Source organism: Trachemys scripta, chromosome 8 (assembly GCF_013100865.1).
Source record: "Trachemys scripta elegans isolate TJP31775 chromosome 8, CAS_Tse_1.0, whole genome shotgun sequence".
Classification (NCBI taxonomy): domain Eukaryota; kingdom Metazoa; phylum Chordata; order Testudines; family Emydidae; genus Trachemys; species Trachemys scripta.
The window spans coordinates 51,640,401-51,665,914 of NC_048305.1; the positions used below are offsets into that span (position 1 = coordinate 51,640,401).

Below are 25,514 nucleotides of genomic sequence, written 5' to 3' on the forward strand. Positions count from 1 at the left end.
ATAAATTGAGAAAATAACTGAGGGCTGTGAATACACAAGTTTCATTTTTAGGTTGTTACTACAAATCCAGGGCATACAGTCACTATCCAATGTGTTGTGTGTATATTTTATCTCTCATGAACAGTATAACACATTGTCTTTCTCATTTTGACAGTAGTATTGCGATCAGTAGATGTATACTACTGGTTGACATTCTCTGTCTTCTTGATGTTGGTACTCTTTATTCTAGATTTTTTGTTTTGTTTTGTTAGGCAACCGTCTGTAATTTAATTGGTGTTCCAACTAAAAAATAAATTCTAAAACCCATTATGGTGGCCTTGTGATAGGATAGAGCTGAATCACTTTGGGAGCTTGGTCTCTGAGAAGTTGGTGAGTAGCCTTATCCCATAGGATACTTGCATTGGACTGATGCACTTTTATTAATGATTTTGACAAAGCTGTCAAATATATGCATTAAAATTTACAGATGCCAGAATAGGTGGTGGTAGAACTTAGTGATATAGCGGTCTTATAAACTTAAGTAGAATATGAAATATGATGGACCAAATTTATTGCTGCTGTTAGTCAATGGAGTTACATAAATTATGAATTTGACCCAAGGTAAATCTCTGTAAAATGATTCCCTTGAGTATAAACAGTGTGCAAGATAAGAAAAATTTAAGTAGCCCTGAATTTATTTAAAATATTGTAGGGAAAAGTTCTGATTTTAATAACAGACTCAGCAGGGGTAAATTGGCTCCATCCCTAACTTCAGCAGAGCTGTTTAAGTTTACAGCAACTGAGGATCTGGCCTAACAATTAAAGAGGATCCCCAAAGAAAAATTGGTCTTATCCTTTTTTTCTTCATGATATCTAAAGAAGGCTGAAATGTTTTTCCTGAGAAAAAGATCTCTTTCCACTTGTGTTGTAGGTTAAAAATTCAAGTGCCCTCTAGGCTAGAGATGGTCTATGGTGATTGGAGCTCTAGAATAATGATGACATCATAGGAGTCAAAAAAGGGAGGAAATTTTAGTCTGAATATTTTTTTTAAACTGTCGGGTTTGTTTGCTCACTTAACTTATGTGATGAACATCTGGATATAGAAAGCCTATATTAAAGATTCAGCACCCTCATACTTTCAGTCAAGGTATTAGAGCTCACAGTAAACAACCCTGAGATCTCTTGAGGTTATCCAGCCAAATCAGTGAAAACCAAACTTGCCATTCCTGATATTTCGAAGGTTGAAAACCTTTCAGGCCTTCTTTCTGCATTACAAAGTAGCAAATAAGTACAGAAGCCCATTTTTTTAAAAGCCTGCACAAGTCAAATTTAAATTCTGAGCCTAGTAGTTATTAGCAGTAAAGAAAACTAATGGGATGTTGACTAGTATCAAGCACAGTATGTTGCATAGATGCAAGGATGTTTAAAGATTTTTCAGATGAAGTATTTGAGGAAGCTAACAATAGTTATAAAATTTTGCCAGAAGGATCCATTTGAGGCCATTGGAAAGACCAAATATTGAGGACGCATAAAAGAAGAATTTAAGAAGATGGTATTTTACGGGAGGTATTGAATCGGTGAAGTGAGTTTCCTGTTGAGTTGATACCCTAAATACACCATATTATTCTATTTAAAGAAAACTTGGCTAGCTATATAAAGTTTAATAAGTTAAAGTGAGTTTCAGTTTTGTAGCTGAGCTCCTTTTGAGCAGGGTGAAAAGGAGTGCGAAGCTGAGATAAATATTTCCTGCTTATGTGCAGTGGGGGGAAGGTTGGGTTTTGTGCCCCCTTTTTTTTTTTTTTTATATTTTATTTTTATAACTTCTTTAGGATGTATAAAAGTGGTTTGTTAAATCATTTTAATTTTTTTAATCTTAGATATCTTAGGCATACAAAGTCTTGTTTCTTCCTTTGTGTTTTTGAGATCTCTTTGGAGGACTAGACAACTAGAGTAGAACCTTTCTCATGCCTTAATTGAAGGGGTTGTAAATTTGAATATTTCATAAAGACATTTTTCATATTTGTTCAAGTGTTTGAGGTATATCAAACACACACAGCAGTTATAATAAATATTGTGACTAAAAATCCTTTCTCAGTTAATCAAGCTTCACTACTTTGGTACTTGTGGTGTCATGATCCTACTGGTTGTCCAGTTATCCATAGATTATTCCAGAAAATCCTTGGTAGTCCATCGAATCTGATGATGACAAATCTGTGCAGATCATCAGTTGTTGGTCTTATGGTGTGCCCTCTGGTGACTGTACGAGACAATTCTAGAGGTGCACATTTTGCTGCAGATTGTGCATGGGAAGTTCGCGGTCAGTGAATTATGCGCTGCTGATGCTCTGTGACGTCGTTCACGTGCCTCTTGTAGATGCCGGCAGCGGTCTTCCTCAAAGGCGATGCAGGTATTTCTGACTGTTGCACGCCACTGTGTTCTGTCGCTGGCGGTGTCCTCAAGGTCTCTAGGTTTGATACTGCTGTACTGCAGATTGGCTTTGATGGTGTCCTTGTAACGTTTCCGTGGATGACCTATATGTCAGATGCCCTGGGAGAGCTCACCATACAGAAGCTGGCGGGGGATTCTGTTGGCATCCATGCGGCTGACATGACTGGTCCAACGTAGCTGTGACTTCATGATCATCATTTCGATGCTTAGCATCTGGGCTCTCTCGAGGACCTCGAGATTGGACACTTTGTCTTGCCAGCGGATCTTCATGATGTTGCAGAGGCAGCACCTGTGAAATGCTTCGAGCTGCTTGATGTGACGCCTATATAGTGTCCATGTTTCGCACCCATACAAAAGAGATGAAAGAACAGCAGCTCTGTACACAAGCAGTTTTGTTGATATCCGGATGTTGTGGTGATTTAAAACTTTGACACGCAGACAGCCAAGTGCCTGGCTTGCTTTGGATATTCGTGCATTGATCTCATTATCCAATGATCCATCACTGGTTATGACACTACCCAGATATTTAAAGTTCTCCACTACTTTCAGCTGAGTGCCATCGATGGAGATATTCGGGACAGAAGCATTTGATCCAGGTGCAGGTTGATGGAGAACTTGTCTTTCCGAGGCTGATAGTTAGTCCGAAAAGTTGCGAGGCCTCAGCAAACTTGTTGACAATGTGCTGAAGATCATTTTCAGCGTGAGCCATGAGGGCACAGTCGTCAGCAAAGAGTGCCTCAAGAAGGACTTTCTGCACTATCTTAGTCTTTGCATTCAGGCGACAGAGATCAAAAAGTGAACCATCGTGCCAGTATTTCAGGTATATACCTCGGTCCAGATCTTTCAGTGCATGGTTAAGGACACAGGCAAAGAACAGGTTAAATAGGACAGGAGCAAGAACACATCCTTGTTTCATGCCGTTGGCGATGTTAAAGGGGGCTGATGTGACTCCATGAGACAGTACTTTGCCTGTCATGCTGTCATGAAAAAGGCATATAATCTGGACAAATTTTCTTGGGCAGCCAAGTCGTGTTAGAATGGTCCAAAGGGCTTCCCTGTTGACGGTATCAAATGCCTTTGTCAGATCTATGAAGACAGCATACAGGTGCATGTTCTGTTCAATGCACTTCTCTTGTATTTGTCTGACAGCAAGCACCATGTCAACTGTGTTCCAGCCAGGTCGAAAACCACATTGACTTTCAGATAGATTTGCCTTGGAAATACTGGCTATTAGGCGGTTCAAGATGATGCGGGCGATGATCTTCCTTCCAACAGAGAGGAGGGATATGCCTCTATAGTTTCCACATTCTGCTTTGCTGCCTTTGCTCTTAAAAAGAGAGACAATAGTAGCATTGCGAAGGTCCTGTGGTATGTTTTCATCCTCCCAGATGTTGATGATCACGCTGTGGAACGCTGCTAGTGCTGCTGGTTCTGCTGCTTTATATATCTCTGCTGGTATCCCATCTTTTCCAGGAGCTTTCCCTGAACTCATCTGGCTAACAGCTTTCTTAATCTCATCTATAGTGGGTGGAAAGTCAAGATCTGTCAGAGCAGGTTGTTGTGGAATTTCATTAAGGACATTACTACTCACGGTTGATGGTCTATTGAGAAGGTTGCTAAAGTGTTCTCGCCATCTTTCGTTGATGCCTTCTTTATCTTTAATCAGCATTGTGTTGTCTAATGAGAGCAATGGGGTGGTCCTTGGTTTAAAGGGTCCATAGACAGTCTTAATAGCACTAAAGAACATCTTTAAGTTGTGGGTCTCAACATAGTACTCAATTTCTTTGGCTTTGCTCTCCCACCAGTTGTCTTGTATCTGACGGAGGTCTTTCTGTGTTTTGCTCTGAAGGTACTTGAAATGGTCCCGTTTAGAGACTGAGGAGGGGTCATTCTGCCATTCGATAAAGGCTTTTCTCTTTACTTCCAATGCTGAGCATATTTCTTCTTGGTTCTCATCAAACCAATCCTGATGAGTTCTTTTCTTTGGTCCAAGAGATGTTATTGCTGTGTCAGTCACTATCTGCTTGAACTGGTCCCACTTTTTGGTTACAGTACTGATCAGTTGTCCGTGGGATGTCAGTTTGTCATCAAGACTCTTCTGGAATTTGTTGAAACATTGAGCATCCTTCAGGTTGGCTATATTGAAAGCAGGTCGCACATGCTTACGGCGTTTGTGCCGAGAAGGAACAATGTAGAGTTGAAGAGGCGTCCTGACTAATCTGTGATCTGTCCAGCACTCTGCGCCTCGCATTACTCTGGTAATCAGTACGGCTCGGATGTCTCGCCTTCTAACAATGGCATAATCTATCAGATGCCATTGTTTGGACCTAGGGTGCATCCACGTCGTTTTGTATTTGCCCGCTTGTCGGAACAGAGTGTTGGTAATGGTCAGGTCATTTTCAGAACAAAGACTCAAAAGTAGTAGTCCATTACTGTTCATTTTGCTTACACCATGTGGCCCGATTACTCATTTCCAGTTCTTGCTGTCAGCCCCGACTTGGGCATTGAAATCTCCAAGTAGGAGTAGTTTATCTGTTACCAGTGTGGCCTTGATCAGTCTGTTGAGATCTTCTTAGAATTGTTCCTTTGGGTTGTCAGAGCATGTTAAAGTGGGTGCATGTGCACTGATGATGGTGACATGATGTTTGGCATGTTGTGGGAAGCGTAGCTTCAGCAATCTTTCATTGATACCCACTGGAAGGTCTGGGAGTTGATACATCAATAAGGTTTTTATTGCCAGACCAGCGGCGTGTATTCTTTCCTCTGTCTCAGTCTTACCCTTCCAGAAGAAGGTGCAACCACCTCCTGGTTCACTCAAGAAACCTTCCCCAGGCAATCTTGTTTCACTTAATGCCACTATATCGATGTTATGACAGACAAGTTCTTGAGCAATGAGGGCTGTCCTTCTCTCAGGTCTTGCAACAGCTTCTCGATCCATGAGGGTACGAACATTCCATACACCAATGGTAAGTTTTCTCAAATTTTTCTTTTGGTTTCGGCAGCAGATTGGGTTGAACTGCCAGCCGCGGCTTGCTGGCCAGTTGTTGTAGGGGTTGAAAATACAGGGTAGACAAAACCTGAATTTCTAATACAGAAAAAAGAGAGGAAACCCCTTTGTAGACAGTCTTTATACATTGTAGAAAGAAAAGGGAAAAAAAGCAGGGGGAAAAATGAATAGATGTAGGCACCAAACTATTCCAGCCACCACTGACCCAAGGCCTGTTTTTCTCTTAAACTGCAAATCATATCTTTAAAAAAAAAATTGCTATTAATAGGACAGTTTCTCAAATTTTTTAAATGAAACCTTACTTATACAATCCCCAAAAATTAATTTAGCCTTTGCAATAATAGTGTTATAGCAAAGATTATTTTTTATTTTCAGAAACTTGCAGTTAAATCTAAAGCAAAAGATCAGATACAAATTTTCAATTATCTGAAAAAGGGGAAACTGCTGGAATGCAAAGAAAATTTTAATACATGTGATGTTGAGGAATTTGTAAATCTTTTAAAGCAGCATTTCTCAACGACCAGTCAGTGGACTGGCACCAGTCCCTGGGATCTCCTGGACAGTTTAGGAAGGCAATCCCTGGTATCAAAAAGGTAGAGAAACACTGTTTTAAAGCATTTTCTGGCTAAGAAGCCCTCACCAAAAAGTTTAAGAAGAAATAGGTTAATGCATTAAAAAGTTAAATATGAAGATACAACAGGGTATATTCATTTCTGAGTTGCTTACAGTTAGTTGGTGTTATCGGGCATAGGACACTAAGAGTAAGGGACTTCAGTCACTCAAATAATGTAGCCGTCACACTAAAGATGTGTTTATTGCTGTTTATGAAATTAAATCGATGTAAAAATAAGGAAAGAAGTAGGGAGAAACAAGGTTACCGGCTTAGTAAAGCTACCATTAAACATTAGAGTTCTTAATTGGACTTGATTTTAACACTCCTTTTCTTGTAGAATTTTTTTTTCAAAGCCAAAACATACAGGGATTAGTGTGATTTGAACAATAGAGTTCAAAGGCATTAAAGGAAAGTAAGCTCTATATCAAACAGTATTTTCGGGGTATATACAGAGAATACTGTGTGTGCGAGCAAACTCCTTTTCTGTGCACATAGCCATTACTCAAGGCCTTGCAGGTATTCCTTAGAGTATTCCTTTAGGTCCATTGGCCCTCTATGGGGATCAGTATACAACTACCTTAAACAGAGTTACCCACACAGTTCACAACACTGAATTAGTTTTGATTTAACAAGTTTATTTAACTACGAGGAGATATACTTGCGTTCACTTACAACCTAAGTCATTAAAGTCAGAAATGGTTACAAGAGATATGACGATAAAATGCTTCCTAGTACTAAAGTTTAACAAATTAGACTTGGTTCAAGGTGAAGTTCCTTACCATATATTCCCATTAACATTGCTCACCAAATGGTCAGGCCAGGATCTGCTGCAAAAGTCCAAAGTCTCTTTCTTTTACCTTCTTAGATGAAAGAGCAAGATATGGATAGGGAAAGATCACTTGGGGTGTTTTTGCCACTCACTTTTATAGCTCAGTCACCCTTTGAAATGCATTTTCCTGAGAGTTACCCCAAGATAAAGTTTATTCGCGCTATGAGGATGGAGACAAGAAGTCTGGTGGTGAAAGAGGTTCCTTGGTGTTTGTTCCTGTTCCCCTTCTTTGCCAAAGAATGGTCACTTGATAGGTGATTTCCCATCCACTTGGATGACACCTGGCTAGAGGTGTCAGCTTGTCTTTCGTCTTTGAGAAACTGGTTTACCCAGACGTGTCTGGAAAACACATTTCAGACTTAATTTCAGCTTATGTTTATAACTTTACATATGATTTTTCTACATACATTTCACCGTGATGTTAATTAGTTTTGAAATGATACCCCACAAATTAAGTTGCCTCTCTAAGCTGCGCAGCAGCCTATTAAGTGCCACGCAGGCGCTCAGGGCTGGGACAGGGAGAGATTCCTCTCGCCCAGCCCAGGCCCCAACCCAGCCTGGCACAGACCTGCCACAACTGGGGGAGAGGCGTGTCTCTCTCTGCCCCAAACCAGCCCAGGCACAGACCAGCCACGGCCGTGGGAGAAGCGTGTCTGTCGAGGCCCCAATGCAGCCCAGGCCTGGACCAGCCGCGGCCGTGGGAGAAGCATGTCTGTCGAGGCCCCAATGCAGCCCGGGCCTGGACCTGCCGCAGTGTGGAGAGGTTCCCCTCCCCCCCAGCTCAGGTGCTGCTGCAGGGAGAGAGAGCTGGGGGGAGTCCTCTCTCTCCGCCGTAGCCCTGGGGCAGCCTGCACCCCCAAACCACTCATCCCCAGCTCCACCCCAGAGCCCATACCCCCAGCTGGAACCCTCCCCCACACCCCAACCCTCTGCCCCAGCCCTGAGCCCCCTCCCACACTCTGAACCCTCGACCCCACCTCCACCACATGAATTTTGTTCTGATCACTTTATTTGTATTATTGCAGGGTCCAGATACCCCAGTCAAATTGTGGCCTTAGTGTACTGGGCATTGTGTAAACACATAGGAAGAGACAGTTTCTTCCCCCAAAGAATGTACGCTCAAAGACCCTGATCCTGCAATCAAAACAGTATGGGAAAACCTTTGTGATTGTATGGATACCCACTGATTCTTCTTCGAGTGATGTCCTTGTGGGTGCTCCACTTTAGGTGTCAGTGCGCCCCTGTGCCCGTAGCCGGAGATTTAAGGTAGCAGTGCCCGGTTAGGTTACACATGTGTGGTCCCCGTCTCGTGCCACTTCAGGGTTCAAATGCTTACCTACCTGCAGGCTTTCTGTACCTCTTTCAGATGGACATGCTGTGTGTCCGGTGTCTCGGACAGGCACATATACCTCAGAAGTGCTCGCATTGTCACAATCTGAAAGTTCGCACCAGAAAGGCAAGAGATCTCCAATTGAAACTTCTCCTCGTGGAGAAATCTCTCCGACCAGCGTCTGAGCCTGAGGTATGCACCTTATGCAGTCAGAAATTGACATCAGCAGCTTCTGATAAGGGCCCTTTTTCCACTGCACAGGCTCCTGATCAACCCGCCAAGAAGGCAGCAAAAAACCAGGGTACCATGTCCCAGACTTTGGAGTTGGCCAAGAAAAGGCGCTCCACTCAAGAGCAAACGCTCCCGGTACCCACTGCACCAGCCTTGTCAACAGCCGAAAGAGTGGGCCCCTTCAGCACTGTCGGTACCAAGAAACTGAAAGCTCCCAAGCAGCCAAGCTCGGTCACAGGCACCAAGGGAAAAACAAAACCCCATGCCGTGGTACTGTCTGCCATGAACAATCGGTACCAAGCACCTCATTAACTCCAATGCTAATGCTGCCACCTAGTGCGGCCATTGTGTACTCTAGTCACACACTGGTGTCGACAAGCAATTTCCAACATGCAGTACTGTTTCCTACACACCAACGGTACTGATACTGGGCACGTCACAGCAATTCCTCCACCCAAAAGACCTCTCTGTTTTGTCAGTACCGGAGTCTCCCATCCTTGGCACCAACGGTACCTCGGTACCTGCAGCACTTTGGCCTGGTCCACACTAACCCCCCCACTTCGAACTAAGATATGCAACTTCATCTACGTGAATAACGTAGCTGAAGTCTAAGTACCTTAGTTCGAACTTACCGCGGGTCCAGACACGGCAGGCAGGCTCCCCCGTCGACTCCGCGTACTCCTCTCGCAGAGCAGGAGTACCGGCGTCGACGGCAAGCACTTCCGGGATCGATTTATCGCATCTAGACAAGACGCAATAAATCGAACCCAGAAGATCGATTGCTTACCGCCGGACCCGGAGGTAAGTATAGACGTACCCTTAATCAACCCAGTTCTCCACCTCTGCTCCACAATTCTCCAGTGATGATGAGGATAGAGATGAGGATGCAGGGCAGTCTCCACTACATTCCTCCTTTATGGCTGCTCCTACCACATGCACCCCTATGTACATGAGCTACCCAATATACCTTCCCAACCAGCGCTGGTATAGGCAGCCCTGGATGCCCACTATGCCCTTCCAATGGCCTTTTTGGAACCGGTGGGCTTCATACCCAAAACAACAACAGGGCATACCTGTTGGCCTTTCCACAGCTGACACACATCACGCGCCTTTACTGATGCCACAGGGCCAACCCTGCACCTCTGACCAGGGAGCTCAAGAGGAGGAGGAGGAATTCTCTGATCCAGCTAATCCACCTGAAGTCCACTTTTCCTCATTCTCACCGGATGACACTGTTATGCCCCCACCTCCCACTACAGGTGATAATTTTAAACAATTTCAAGACCTCTACAAGAGGGTTGCCACTTCACTGGACATCTCCCTGGAAGAAGTCCAGGAATCGCAACACAAACTAGTTGACGTACTGCACCCATCAACTTGATCTAAAATCGCCCTTCCCATGAATGATGTGATTATGGACCCTGTGAAGTTGCTCTGGCTAACCCTGGCAATGATTCCACCTACCTGTAAGAGGTCTGATAAAAAATATTAATTGCCTGCAAATGGCTCTGAATTCCTTTTTTGCATCCAACACCGAATTCATTGGTGATTGATGCCGTCAATGAATGGGGTAGGCAACAATACTACAGGAAACACTTGTTATGACAAAGACTGGAAATGACTTAATCTTTTCGGCCCCAAAGCATATTCTGGTGTGACCTTACAATTGAGAATTGCCAACTATGAGGCCTTATTGGCAAAGTATGACCACAATAACTACACAAGTCTCTCTGAATTTATTGCCTTTATTCCAGATGATAAATAAGAATGATACAAATAGCTCATCACAAAAGGTCAACTCATAACCAGGACAATGTTATAAGCTGTGCTTGATTCAGCAGATTCAGCTGCAAGATCCATAGAAACTGCAATTGTTATGAGACGAGCCTCCTGCTCCATCTGTCTGAATTCCCAAAGCTGGTACAGTTGATGTGGAGGACTTACCGTTCAAGGGATCCAAACTTTTCATGGACAAAACTAATGAGTTATGCACGCTCTTAAGGACTCTAGGGTGACATTGCAATCTCTGGGCATCAACACACCTAAGTTCAAAAGATGCAAGACGACAGGACAGTTATCATGCCCCTCAGTTATTCTGATTTCTCCCCCTCCCCCCCATATAAACAGCACAATAGATACAATGACCAGCAGGGTCAGAAGTAAAAAACCTGAAGGAGATGGCAACCTGTTCCTTTGAATACTACTTCGCAACCATCAACTTCCAGACAAAAAGTTTGAGGCCTTGGTCAAGAGCCCGAGAACTCCATCTCTTTCAACGCTGGAACCATCTACACCTTTCAAGACCTTTGGAGATCGCCTGAACCCATTTTACCCAATCTGTCAGAGTATTATATCAGACAGATGGGTATTAGAAATTATCAAAACTGGTTACTCTATCCCCCTTATTTCCAAGCCTTCTACCCACCCCTCTTCCCTATCCCTCTTCAGGGACCCCTCTCATGAGCATCTACTCAAGAGCAAACACATCTACTGTGAGAAGACATAACCTACCTCATGTCTCTAGGAGCAGTAGAACCATACCATCTGAGTACAGAGGGAAGGGATTCTATTCACACTTTTTTCTCACACAGAAAAAAACAGGCGGTTGGAGGACTATTCTCGACTTATGGCAACTCAACAAATTTGTGAGAACACAGCGATTCAAAATGGTCACACTGAGCACCATTATCCCAGTGTTAGAAAGAGAGGGGACTGATTCTCAGCCCTTGACCACCAGAATGCATATTTTCATATATCCATCCATCCATCCCTCACATTGAAAATTTGTACGATTTGCAATAGGATCAGACCATTTCCAGTACAAAGTGCTACCCTTTGGCCTTTCCACTGCACCTCGGGTATTCTCAAAGGCACTTGCCGTAGTAGCTGCCTGTCTACGCAGAGAGGGAATTATGATTTTTCCCTACCTGGACAACTGTCTGTTGAAAGCACCAACAAGGCAGGTAGCCCTAAAATCCACCAAACGCACAATAACACTGTTCACCAGGTTAGGCCTTCAGATAAACATGCAAAAATCCACTCTAATACCAGTTCAACACCTGGAATTTATGGGAGCGGACCTCAACTCCCTCGAGGCAACAGCCTCACTTACCAATAAAATAATATCTGACTCAAACCAATTTGATCTCCACAGCACAAAACAGCCCACAAGTGTCTTCCAGAACTTGCCTACAAATTCTAGGCCACATGGCTGCCATGACCTTTGTCGTCCGACACGCAAGATTACATATGCGGTGCATACAAGCCTGGCTCCGAACAAATTTGAGTCCCACACAAGCACAGTATAAACTTGCACCTCACCAGGCTACAGACAATCAAAGATTCTGTTTTGTGGTGGACCAACCTGGACAACATCTGCAGAGGGGTGCCCTTCCTACCGAACCCACTGTCTATCACCATCACCACGGTTGCTTCCCGCCTAGGATGGGGAGCACATCTGCAACCTCACTCAATACTTGGCCAATGGTCCACAACAAAGTCTCATCTTTATATAAACCTACTAGAACTGGGAGTGGTTCGGATAGCTTGTTCCCACTTCCTACCACTAATCAGACAAGATGGTACAGATTCTCACGGACAATGTAGCTTGTATGTTCTACGTAAACAGACAAGGGGGAGCACAATCACACTCCCTTTGTGTGGGAGCCATGTGCTTTGGCACTGGTGGATCAAGCACAATGTATTATGGCTTCATACCTACCTGGCTGCCTGAACACCACAGCAGATACCCTAAGCAGAAAGCTTTACCAGGACCACAAGTGGGAGTTGAACACACCAGTACTCTTAGACATTTTCCAAACGTGGGGCTTTCCAACTATCAATCTTTTTGCAACCGTGCAAAACACCAAACACCCCCAGTTCTGCTCCAGAACTGCCCTTGGTCCATGCTTTCTGGGCGATGTCTTTCTCATCAAATGGAACACTCCCCTATTATACACCTTCCCTCCCACTCCCCTCCTAGCTGTGTGCTTCACAAGATCAAACAAGACAGATCCAGAGTGATCCTAATAGCCCCTACAAGGTCACGACAAACATGGTATCCTTATCTCCTCCACATGGCAGTCCGCCCACCACGCACACTGCCTCTTCTACCTCGGCTACTATCACAAGACGCGGGTCGCATCATCCATCCTGATTCTCAACGGCTCCATCTCAAGTGTGGTTACCGCATGGCTCTTAGACCCTGAAGTGACATGTTCTGCAGACGTACAAAACATCTTGTTGAACAGTCGTAGGACAACTACCAGACTCACATACATAAGTGGAGGCAATTTAATTCATGGTGCTGACACACAGACCAAACCCCTCTCAGCCCTTTACCTCTCATTCTTGACTACTTGCTGGAACTGAAACTGACCGGCATTTCCATGAGTTCCATTCGTGTCCATCTATCAGTCGTCAGGGCATTCCATCATAAAGTAGATGGATTCCCTACTTTTATGCATCCATTCGCTAAACGCTTTCTTAAGGGCCTCTCCAATTCCTACCCAGATATTTAGAATCCCACCCCACCATGGGACCTCAACTTAGTCCTCCATGCCCTCACCGACCCTCCCTTTGAGCCCATGACTACAAGCTTCCTCCTACATCTTTCCATGAAGGTTGCATTCCTAGTTGCCATTACATCTGCTAGAAGGGTGGGAGAACTGGCAGCTCTCATTGCCGACCCACCTTACACAATCTTTTTCAAAGATAAAGTATCCCTCAGATCACATCCCCAGGTCCTACTTAAAGTTGTTTCATCCTTTCACCTCAACCAAACAATATACTTTCCAACATTTTTTCCTAAACCACACGTGGACAAATGACAGTCCAGATTACACACCTTGGATGTTCACAGGGCTATCACCTTCTACATTGATAGAACAAAATCTTTTCGCAAATCTCCAAAACTGTTCGTTTCAATCACCGAACAATCAAATGGTAACGCCATTTCCAAACAGCGTCTATCCAGACTGCATAAAACTGTTACCTCCAGCATGAACAACCACCCCCTATGGGGATCCGCACACATTCTACCAGAGGCCTATCAGCCTCCATAGCATTTCTTAAATAATATTCCCATCACTGAAATCTGTAGGACCACAATCTGAGCCTCTCTACACATATTTACCCAATATTACACTTTGCAACAACATGCATCTTTTGATACTTTGTTCAGACATACCGTACTTTCATCCTGTAGCGGGGTGGTTCCTCGCTCCTGCCTGGAAGGGCTTAAAACAGCCCTGGCAGAGGGCAGCAGCTCTAAAAGCTGGGCTGATTGGGGAAGTAGCCACAGCTGGGCCATGCCCCAATCAGGCCACAGCTGGCCTGTATAAAAAGGCTGGGAGCCAGGAGCTCAGAAGTCTCTCTCTGCACTCAGAGAGAGAAGGGCCTGGCTGCAGGGAGCTAAGACAGAGTACCTGGGTGGAGCAGGGCTGGGGAAAGTCTGGGGAGCTCCAGCCTGGATAGCCCCAGACTGTGGCCTAGTAGGAGGCCAAGGGGTACTTGGGATTGCAGAGGGCAGCCCATGGGTAGGCCAAGGCAGCAGGTCCAAACCCAACCTTACCTGTGATGAGTGGCCTATACTGCAGTTTGCCCCAGGGAGCAGGGGCTAGTTGGTGACTGGCAGTGGCCTTATTCTGAGGTGAGGTAGGGATAGTGGGTCGGGGTTTCCCGGGGAGGGGAGACCCTAGTACTGAGGGTTGTACTGCCAAGGGGCAGCACTCCAGATAAAAAGGCACCAGGGTCCGGGAGGGACACGGGGGCCAGAGGACAGGCGGATCACCAGCCTGCAGGGGGTGCTCCAGGACGCTGGAAGAGCTAATTCCCAGAAGAGACCAGCAGGAGGCGCCACGGGTGAGTCCGCCCCTCTACACATCCGCTATGACTTCCACTCCAAAGCTCCCTCCTTCCACCAGAGGGCACTGCTCTGAAGTCACCTAAAGTGGAGCACCCACAGGGACATCACTCAAAAAAGAAGAGAACGTTACTCACCTCATGCATTAACGGAGGTTCTTTGAAATGTGTGTCCCTGTGGATGCTCCACTAGTCTCCCTCCTCCCCGCTATCTGCACAGCTCCAACTGTAGGGTCAGTTCCAAAGATAAGACAAGACAAGTAAGGATAACAAACGAGAGGGAGGTTTAGGGGTAACAGTGACAGGCACATGTAGTTATATGGACTAGTTAAATGTACAATTTGATGGCATGAGTCTTTAATATATAAATATGAGAGATTAATTATACCAAAAATTTCTGCTGGCCACCTGCCTATACGTTATTATTTAGTAACTAACTGTAGGCATCATGATAGAATTTGGTTTCAAAGAAAGGCTAGTGCTTAGAAAAATGCATGGTACTGAATGCATGTGTACTGATCTGCGAACAAAACACCTTCTTAAAATATTGTCTATACAGATTACTCTTGGCATGTGTCTATGACAGAGTCTTCAAGAAAGTTTTGGCCATTGGAATTGTGTGAATACTTCCTCATGGAGCTGTTTGTACTTGTGGTTATACAAGAAGTCACTGCCCCTCAGTTTTGTACAGCCACTGCAACATCTAATTGCTTACAAGTTTATTTTGAATACTAAGAAATTGATAACCTTTTATCTGATGCTGGAGCAATCCATGATAGTTGGATACCAGAGTTCACAAACTGATCTTGAGTCTAACTGAATAAGTTAGATGAAACATGACTTTCATATATGAACTATTTAGAGCTGGAATATCCTGTTTATATCAGCCAAAACTTCCCAGTGGTCTAGGCTAAGCAAAAAGTGCAGAGAAGATGCATTATAAAAAGCAACTCTAAGAACTCTTATGTCCTACGGAGTGGACACTGAAAAGCACCTCAGTATTCTATTGTAAGAAATTATAGGGCCAAATTCAGAAGTGTTGTGTAATGGGTGTAATTTATACATTGGTAAATTAGTATGAGACTAAAAGACTCTGTATTGATGTAACTTATACACTAAGGGGCCCAGAATCAAGTGTAAAATGCATAAATTTAGATTCCCATCAACGTTAGACTTGCCTCTGAATTAAAATCATGGTATTTTAAAACACTTTTTATATCTCCTACAATTGGGCCTGGAAAGACCTGTTTTAAGCTGTAATTAAAAGTTCAGTTTAAATTATACAAAATACATGGCCACACCACCCCAAATAAAGAAATTACAATGAAACATATCAAACAAAAGAGGAAAAGATGCAGAATAAAAGTTAGAAATACCCAAAAAAGGGAAGTTTGGTGGGGAAACAAAATAAGAAGAAATAAGCTCACACTCCAATGTCCTTAGACAAATAAACTAAGCTAAGTAGACTTTTGTTTCCATCCACTAAGCAGCATAAATGTACAATGCTTAAAGACAAGCCTTAGGGAGCCGCAAGGAAATCTTTAGTAATATATTTTCTACCCCAGAGAGAGTCTTATTTTGTGAAGCCTTTTATTTCGTTGGGTTTTTTTTTAAGATTCCGCATGTTGTATATGTGACATTATAGCACTTTGCATTTTTAAAGCACTGAATTGTGTTCAATAGTAGGCAAAACAACATTTAAAAAAGCTTAAAAAGAAAATTGTTTTCCCACTGGAAACAAAAATAGTGAGAGTGAGAAAAGTGGATAACAGAGGATTGTCCAAACCCCTCTTGGAAACCATAGGATGTTTTTTCCCCCTCCCCTGTACACTCTTTTCCCTTTTCTTTTATTCTTTCCTCCCTCAAGAGCCCTGTGTTTTGTGCCACCCATCCCTGCCAGCCCTAAGGGACTGCATGCAGTTCTTTGGAATCCTGTGGATTTTACATATTTTAATAAGATTTAAAGTCACCTCTATTGACTTATATTTTAAGTTCAGCTTGTTTCATATGTATTTAGATAAGTTGTTTCTATGTTCAGTATTGTCTCTATACACACTTTTGTAAACTAAAATGATGTAAACATGATGACAAAATGTTAACAGCCATTAGTATATTGCGTTGAAGCAGGCCACTGGCCTTATGAAATGCTCTGGCAGGCCGTAGTTTTGGCACCGCTGTCCTAAGGGGATTATTGAAGAATGATACAGTTTGCTCCCTCCACATATAGGCTGATTTTTTTTTTTAATTCCAATTTTTATTATTAAAAATCCCCCTGAACCTTAAGGTAAGGAAATATTATTTATATGCTTATTCTATGACCCTTACTATCAAATATTTGACAATATTTATTATTACTTTGAGGTGGCTTCTGCATATTCCCACTTGTGATATCAAGGTTCTTGTGCCATGTGCTTCCAAAAAATTCTAGAGAGCAATGACTGTTGTGACCATTACTCCTCCCCTTTACTCCCTCTTTGCTTGTTCAGTATTCCAAGGGTATGAAAGGGAGAGTCCCTTTTGTCTGCTGAAGGTACACACAAGCTTGAATTCGCTCAGTGCCCTAAATACTTCCCTCATCATCATCACTTCTTGTTTTTCTGCATTTTGGGGATTATTTTTTTTTGTGAGTAACTTAACTAGTCAGTTTAAAAAGAAAGCCAAGGGTGCTCATACATCATGAGCATTGCCTGGGCTGTTGAAGAGTGGGAGAGCCCCCTGAAATCTTAATTGACCAGGGAAGTTCTTTAGGCCCAGTCAACTAAGGGCAGGTCTACTCTACTGCGTAAATCAATCTAACTTGTGTCACTCAGGAGTGTGAAAAAGAGACCCCCCTTAGCGATGCAAATTACAGTGACCTAAACACTGTCCACACTGATGCTATGTCGGTGGGAGATGCTCCCTTGCAGACATAGCTTCCGCCTCTTGCGGAGTTGGAGTAATTATGCCAATGGGAGAGCACTCTCCCATCTGTAAAGAGCGTCTTCACCAGCTGCGCTACAGCAGCGCAGCTGCACCGATGTAACCCTTCCCGTGTAGATCTGCCCTAAGTCTAATACTGTGTTAGTTCAGCATTGACTCTCTGATGGTTAAAAAGGCATTCAGGTGCTCAGTCTACAGAGTTCCTTGAGCAAGTATAAATAATATTCAAAGGTGGTACTCTCAAAGAACTACAGTGAGTAACTTTTCTATCTCAAAGTCCATTTTACAGTAACAGTTTAATTGTGATGTACAAAATATATTTATGAATTCTTGGCATATATGTAATTAATCATTTTTATATTCCAAGATGTACATATCTTAGCGATGAATTTGTATGTTTGTCAGTGTCTTAAATTCATTAATACCTTACTTTTAAACAGTTTTTTGTATGAGAATTTCCTAGTTTTAAAATAAAGATTTTGAATCTAGTTCTGTTTTTACAAACAAACTAGCTTCTACTGTAGCCGTTTAAGCAGTTGAATACTTAAAATTTTCAACTCATAAAAGCATTAAGCTCACTAAAATGGCAATGCTAGAAATTAGCTTGCTAGTAGAAGTAGCAAATGTTTAGGAGCTCCACAGATTCAGTATTTACCCCTTGATCCTGATGTCCCCTTTTTATGGACTTTTACATCTACCTAGTGGAGTTAAGAATTAATGACTTCATTAGATAGGCACCTTTTCATGCATTTCTCCTTTTTCCTGGCTGCTCTGTGCACTCTGTGGTCCAATCCACAGCTTCCTACTAATTTCCCATAGTGTTGGTTGTAAGCCAGGTCAAAGCTTCTTTTAGGGACAAATCAGGGTAGCTGAGACCAAACTGGCTGAAATCTGTTTGGTAGCAAATCTGGGGCTTGGAATTGTGGCTGTAGGATGGGACCCCTCAGCTTAGGGTTTGGATTGGCCAAGGAGGAGGGCTCTAGAGATAGGGAAGTAGAGATTGCTTTCTCTCAGACTTTATGTATCCAATGAAGAGAGCCTTCTCTAGTCAGGGCTTGAAGATTTTCATTGTCTCCAAGCCCTAATTGGTTCACATGAAATCCTTTGAAGTCAAGGGGAAAAAGCTGGACCTTCAGTTTAAAGCTATGTCTGCTGGGTGTGAAAAGTTTTTCAGAGTAACCCCATGCCCTGGTCCCAGCCCCATTCTGTAGTCTCATAGACTTTAAGGTCAGAAAGGACCATTATGATCATCTAGACTGACCTCCTGCACAACGCAGGCCACAGAATCTCACCCACCCACTCCTGTAACAAACCCCTAACCTATGTCTGAGTTATTGAAGTCCTCAAATCGTGGTTTAAAGACCTCAAGGTGCAGAGAATCCTCCAGCAAGTGACTCGTGCCCCACGCTTTAGAGGAAGGCGAAAAACCTCCAGGGCCTCTGCCAATCTGCCCTGGAGGAAAATTCCTTCCCGACCTCAAATATGGCGATCAGTTAAACCCTGAGCATGTGGGCAAGACTCACCAGCCAGCACCCAGGAAAGAATTCTCTGTAGTGACTCAGATCTCACCCCATCTAACATCCCATCACAGACCATCGGGCATATTTACCTGCTAATAATCAAAGATCAATTAATTGCCAAAATTAGGCTATCCCATCATACCATCTCCTCCATAAACTTATCAAGCTTAGTCTTGAAGCCAGATATGTCTTTTGCCCCCACTACTCCCGTTGGAAGGCTGTTCCAGAACTTCACTCCTCTAATGGTTAGAAACCTTCATCTAATTTCAAGTCTAAACTTCCTAATGTCCAGTTTATATCCATTTGTTCTTGTGTCCACATGGGTACTAAACTTAAATAATTCTTCTCCCTCCCTGATATTTATCCCTCTGATATATTTATAAAGAGCAATCATATCTCCCCTCAGCCTTCTTTTAGTTAGGCTAACCAAGCCAAGCTCTTTGAGTCTCCTTTCATAGGACAGGTTTTCCATTCCTCGGATCATCCTAGTAGCCCTTCTCTGTACCTGTTCCAGTTTGAATTCATCCTTCTTAAACATGGGAAACCAGAACTGCACACAATATTCCAGATGAGGTCTCACCAGTGCCTTGTATAACGGTACTAACACCTCCTTAGCTCTACTGGAAATACCTCGCCTGATGCATCCCAAGACCGCATTAGCTTTTTTAACGGCCATATCACATTGGCGGCTCATAGTCATCCTGTGATCAACCAATACTCCGAGGTCGTCATCCTCCTCTGTTACTTCTAACTGATGTGTTCCCAATTTATAACCAAAATTCTTATTAATCCCTAAATGCATGACTTTGCACTTTTCACTATTAAATTTCATCCTATTACTATTACTCCAGTTTACAAGGTCATCCAGATCTTCCTGTATGATATCCCGGTCCTTTTCTGTATTAGCAATACCTCCCAGCTTTGTGTCATCCGCAAACTTTCTTAGCACATTCCCACTTTTTGTGCCAAGGTCAGTAATAAAAAGATTAAATAAGATTGGTCCCAAAACCGATCCCTGAGGAACTCCACTAGTAACCTCCTTCCAGCCTGACAGTTCACCTTTCAGTATGACCCGTTGTAGTTTCCCCTTTAACCAGTTCCTTATCCACCTTTCAATTTTCATATTGATCCCCATCTTTTCCAATTTAGCTACTAATTCCCCATGTGGAACCGTATCAGATGCCTTACTGAAATCGAGGTAAATTAGATCCACTGCATTTCCTTTGTCTTAAAAAATCTGTTACCTTCTCAAAGAAGGAGATCAGGTTGGTTTGGCATGATCTACCTTTTGTGAAACCATGTTGTATTTTGTCCCAATTACCATTGACCTCAATGTCCTTAACTACTTTCTCCTTCAAAATTTTTTCCAAGACCTTGCATACTACAGATGTAACCTTGCAGGTCTCCAGTTCTGCATCCACACAACCATGCTGTATTCACAAAGGCATCCCTGCTCCTCACTGATTTTTCCAGCCTTGAGTCCGCAGACAACCTTGCTCTCCAGTTCAGCTCTGAGCTGCCCTTCACCCTGGCTCCTTCCATGACCCTCAAGGCCAATGCTACCTCCCTACTAAGATTTTAAAAAACTTACCCCAAAATCATTCTCAGAGCTGGGACTCCCCTGCTGTTATAGTATATAGCAAGTCAACAGTAGGCAGAGGAGGGAAGTTGTGGATTTGGATAGCATTAAGGAAGTCAGTGTGATGGACTGGCTAGAGGCTATTGTAGAATGGGGATGGAGCTAAGGAGCAGGGATTTTTTGGAGGCTAGAGCTAGTCAACCTGTGGAACTCTTTGCCAGAGGATGTTGTGAAGACCAGGACTATAACAGGGTTCAAAAAAGAACTAGATAAATTCATGGAGGATAGGTCCATCAATGGCTATTAGCCAGGATGGGTAGGTCTGGTGTCCCTAGCTTCTGTTTGCCAGAAGCTGGGAATGAGCGACAGGGAATGGATCACTTGATGATTACCTGTTCATTCCCTCTGTGGCACCTGGCATTGGCCACTGTCGAAAGACAGGATACTGGGCTAGATGGACCTTTGGTCTGACCCAGTAAGGTCATTCTTATTGATTGGGCGATAGCTGGAGGAATGGACCAAGTCTGGTAGCTGGAGCCAGGAAGCAGGGCTCATCTGAAGGTTAAAGAGCAAGAAAGAGAGTCCAGCAGGGAAGAGGGGCCTTATATAGTGAAGCAACTGAAGTTTGAATTTACAATTTTAAATGCTTCAATTCTTAAATGCTGTGCTGTAGCCAGTAGAGAGGAAGGATGATCTAGTGGTTAGGGCAGTGGCCTAGGACTATGGAGGGCTGGGTTCAAATCCTTTATTGTTATCTCTGTGCCTTAGTTCCCCATCTGTAAAATGGAGACAGTAGCGCTTGCCCTACCTCAGAGGGTGTTCTGAGGATAAATATATGGAAGATTGTGTGACACTCAGATACTATGGTAATTGGAGCCATTATAAGTACCAGAGAGAGATTAATGACAAGAGGGTATCTCTTGATGTAAATAGAAGCAATTATAAGTAATGTAAATAACTTTATTTTTATTTTTTAAACTTCGTTTTATACTGAAATTTTGTACATATACTTAGTTTCAGCAATTAAGGCCAAGGAATTTGTAAGTTAGAGAGATCTGAGAAAAAAATTGAGTAGGTGCACATTTCAAAAGGAGGTCATTTGAAATTACTTCAGATTCCAGAAGTGATAACCAGAAAATTAACCATAGGAGAAACTGGCATAAGTTTTCTGATCATATATCTAATTTTCAGACCTGACTACGGGATTTAGTCATCATTGTAACTGCAGATCTCAGTACTATGGAGCTGCCAACAACACCTCCATATGTTCACATTTATATATTAGTCTATACAGAATCTGTCATCTCCATCCATATGTTCTGTGGAGCAAAACAGATGCACTAATAGTCTGACCATTCACTTTACTTTCCTGAAACAATTATTTTTTAAACAATTAAACCTAATTGTTTGCCTAAATCTAGGTATACTTAATCCTACCTGAGCATGGGGGTAGGGGATAAACTAGATGATCTCTTCAGGTCCCTTCCAGCCCTATATTTCTATGATTTTAATAAGCATATCAGTTAAATCATTGCTGGTGCTAGCCCATTGGAGGCCTTATGCAGAAATATTTCCCCCTGATCACACAGAATACATACTAATTAATATGGAGCCCCCTTAAGCTACTTGGGGCCCTATGCAATTGCTTAGTCTGCTTATGCCTAGTGCCGGGTCTGGGTTAAATTCAGTTAACTTAAAAAAGTTAATTAAGGGTTTCTGAATCAGCATTGGCTTTTAAGATATTGGAGACTCTCAGTGAAGTTAGTCTGGAGCTAGTGGATTAAGTTCCAGTCTACTCCTGTATGTGTTTGTAACGAAGCTGCATCTGTTCAGCATGACAGTGAATTATCACGTTTTGTGTTGTGATGGCACCTAAAGAAGCAGGTCCTTTTAAATGCTCATCGGGTTGGGCATGAAATTAGACAGATGAAAATTTGGGATTGTTGCATTAATTTTGAGAACACTTCTCCCCTTTAGCCTTTGGATATTGCAGATACATAGAATCAGTCTCCTACCAAATCCATATCTCCTACATTTTTTATCTATAACTCTTAAGTCATTCCTAAAGTGAGCACCTTCTATGTAGTGTTTGTTATAGATTTATATCTGCCTAATCGCTCTCATAGAAATTCTAAGGAAAAAATGTCACAATTGGAACAATTAGACTACAGATGGTACAAACTGAGGAATAAAATAGTTGGTTTCAAAGTATTATGCCTTCTGGTTTTAGGTAGCAGTGATGGTTCAGAACTTAGTGAAGAGACTTCATGGCCAGCATTTGAAAGGTAAGAAAAACTGCTACATCTAAACCTATATCTCAAACTCCATTCAGACCTCACTAGTTTAAACCTATCACTCAACTCCTTGCAAATGAAGTGTAATGTTAGTGGTGTGCAGAACTCAATTATGTAATAAACTGGGTAACAGCCATTGCTTCTAGACTACAGTGTACCCTTTGGTTCTTGCCAAGCCAGTTTAGGGGTCAGCACCTTCTGGTTATTAGCTAACAGAGAGCTTTGTCACCTTACTGGCTTATTGCTCAACTTTGTCTCATGAATTAACTGGACCACCACCAAACCCCTGACAGATTTCCTTTTCATGAATACTGGCATCTCCTGTTCAATATCCTCAACATCATGTACCTCTCCTGTTTCAACATGTTCACTAGCCCTCAGACCTCCTCTCTGTATCTCTTGTATTCCTGGCTCCCTGTATTCCCACCAAAATCCTGCTGTTCTGGCTGCTCCTTCCTCTGCTGCCTGCTCTCTCCTATTCCCCCCCTCCATCTCCTGATTACTCCTCCATCTGCAACTTGGGGAAATCCTGAAGCAACCCAGCTATCACTACCTATCCTATGTAATGTAGACTTTTATATCATGCTCATTACCATAGTATATAACACTATCCAGGTGTCATTGACCACTGTAATTCAACCCCCCAAGTATTCAAGAGTGAGATGAGGTGTTAAATAATTACAGTTGAAAATAGTAAAAATTGGAAACCTAATGTTTTCCTTCAAGCTATTAAGTTGAACCATGAATAAAGTGTACTGAGCCCACTACCTATTCACCAAACAGTCTGCTGGGTAACATGGATTATAATTCTCTCTCTCATATTCAGGGAACCCATCAATCTGGAAACTGACTGGGGTAACCATGCCCACCTCTATGCATGGAGACATGGATAGAAATTTTGGCCTAAGGACTTTCTGTTTATAGCCAGGAACTGTATCCCTTCCCAGTATTCTGCCTTTGTCTTGTAGAAGTAGTTCAGATTGTATAAATTCCTTATGGAGAGAGATTTAAGTTGTGCTTTGTACCAAAGGTGAACTCTTCAATACCATCTCTTCCTATAAAATCTGTTATTTCCATGGAAGGAGCCCCTAAGCATCCAGTGGATGAGAGGCTAGAACAGTCTCTTCAGAGAAGCAGACTACTCCTTGGCTACCCTGCATGCAGCTATAGCATACAGCATCATTTAGAGATTCCCTGAAGTGCTCAAGTCATCTATATTGATATTTAAACAGAACAAAGTCAGAAAGAAGAGGATCTGGAACTTGCATATAACCCATTCCTATACATGATGCAGCTTGTGAGATCACAAAGTTTTCTTTCTGCTCTTCCTACTTTGCTCCACTCTTGCCAGGAAGAGTAAGGTCCTGAGCTGTGGGTATCATATTGAGTGTCCATTTGATTCAAGTTCCCTTTGATGGACAAAAATTATATGGGGAAGCCTTAGATACAGTGGTGAAAGAAGCCATGGATCTGAGTAAGCTTCCTCTGGCCCAAGGAAGACACACATTTCTTCCTCAAGGGCAAAAAACTTGAAGATTCTAGCAAAACATCAGAACTAATCCTTTCTTGTCTCCAAAGGAAAAGAGTACTTCTCATGGCCCTTATCTCAAGAATCCAGAAAAAAGCAGGTTATCTCCAGTCCCTCTCCCAATAAATAATGAGAATTGGATGGATCAGAGACTCCCCCCAATTGGGGGCAAGTTGAAAAGTTTGCTGCAGGTTTGGGCTGGAACTATCCAGGACAAATGGGTTTGTGCCTGAGCATCATGGCTACCGCATAGAATTTTTCATCCTGCATTCATCACCAAATTCCACATCCTTTTGACACTTCCCTCTGTCCTGACCAAAGAGCAAGCTTTTTTGGACCCTATTTGATGTAACCTCTTTTTGAGGACATTTTCTCTTGTCCGATCCCAGGAAAGGGGCTTAGATTCTTCATGGACACAGGGAACATGTATGAGACCTTCATAGGTATGGCTTATGTCTTTCAATCACTGAGATGGTGGAGCAAAGCTAGAAACTTGATGGGGGATGCTTTGAAATGCCTAAAATTAAAGGTCACTGTGGTGCCTGCCTGAACAGTTGGTAAGTTGTACAGTAGAGTTCCATTCTTGTTATGGGTAACAAATAATAAATAAGTAAATATTTATATTTATTGTGAATAAAGGAGAAGCATCAATTAGTTGGAATTGCTAGCCATTAGCAAAACCATGACTCACCAAATGCCCTTCATGACTGCCACCTCCATCCTGGTTCAGAGCCAGGGAGAGGGAACTGAAAGTCAGTGCCCTTCAGTTTATCTTCCAGAGTGAGGTAGTCAGCAGATCAATGTATTTGCTCCAAGCAACAAGAAATTGTACTTTTTCTATCTGAGGCAGTGGGAGAGCAGGATATGGAAGATAAATTGTTCTAATTCAAGTGGACATACCATTTTATGTGCACCCATTCTTTTTCCTTTCCTGGCTTAGGTAACCAGAAAATTCAAAAGGGATGGGGCCTGAGTCCTCTTCCTTGTTTGCTTATCAAATGCTTTTTCTCCTGAAAAATGCCCTCTGTGGAGGTTACCTATTTCCAGAGACTTGGTAATGCAATGATTGATATGTTTTCAAGGCTCAGAAGTTTAAACTGGCAGTCTGGAACTTAATAGTAAGCTTTAAAAACTTGGGATCTGGATCAGCTAGTCAAGATCCTCTTGTGGTCCAGAAAAGATCTGCTGTGTTTTAAAAGGTGTGTATGTTGAACACGGTCTCACTTCAGAATCAATGTCAGTCAAAACCTTAGCTACTTACTTGGTAGAGTCACTAAAACTAGCCTAAGGGTGTTAGATGCCTAATTTCCTTAGGCACTTTTGGAACTTTGTTGGTATCTTACTTGTAACTGCAGTAAGAGCCCTCCACTTATCT

The 25,514-nt window shown here is 42.8% G+C and overlaps 1 protein-coding gene across 5 annotated transcripts in view; it reads left to right on the forward strand.

The window, feature by feature from the left end:
* The window catches only part of RALGPS2 (Ral GEF with PH domain and SH3 binding motif 2), a 297,768-nt gene that overhangs the window by 221,580 nt on the left and 50,674 nt on the right, over nt 1-25,514 (forward strand). For 4 of the 5 annotated variants that reach the window (XM_034778255.1, XM_034778258.1, XM_034778256.1 and 1 more), the window contains one exon: nt 22,548-22,602. The exons of the other annotated variant lie outside the window; for it this stretch is intronic. In XM_034778255.1, the coding sequence (XP_034634146.1) occupies nt 22,548-22,602 (55 nt within the window). The remainder of the gene's footprint in view (nt 1-22,547; nt 22,603-25,514) is intronic. 5 annotated transcript variants of the gene reach the window in all.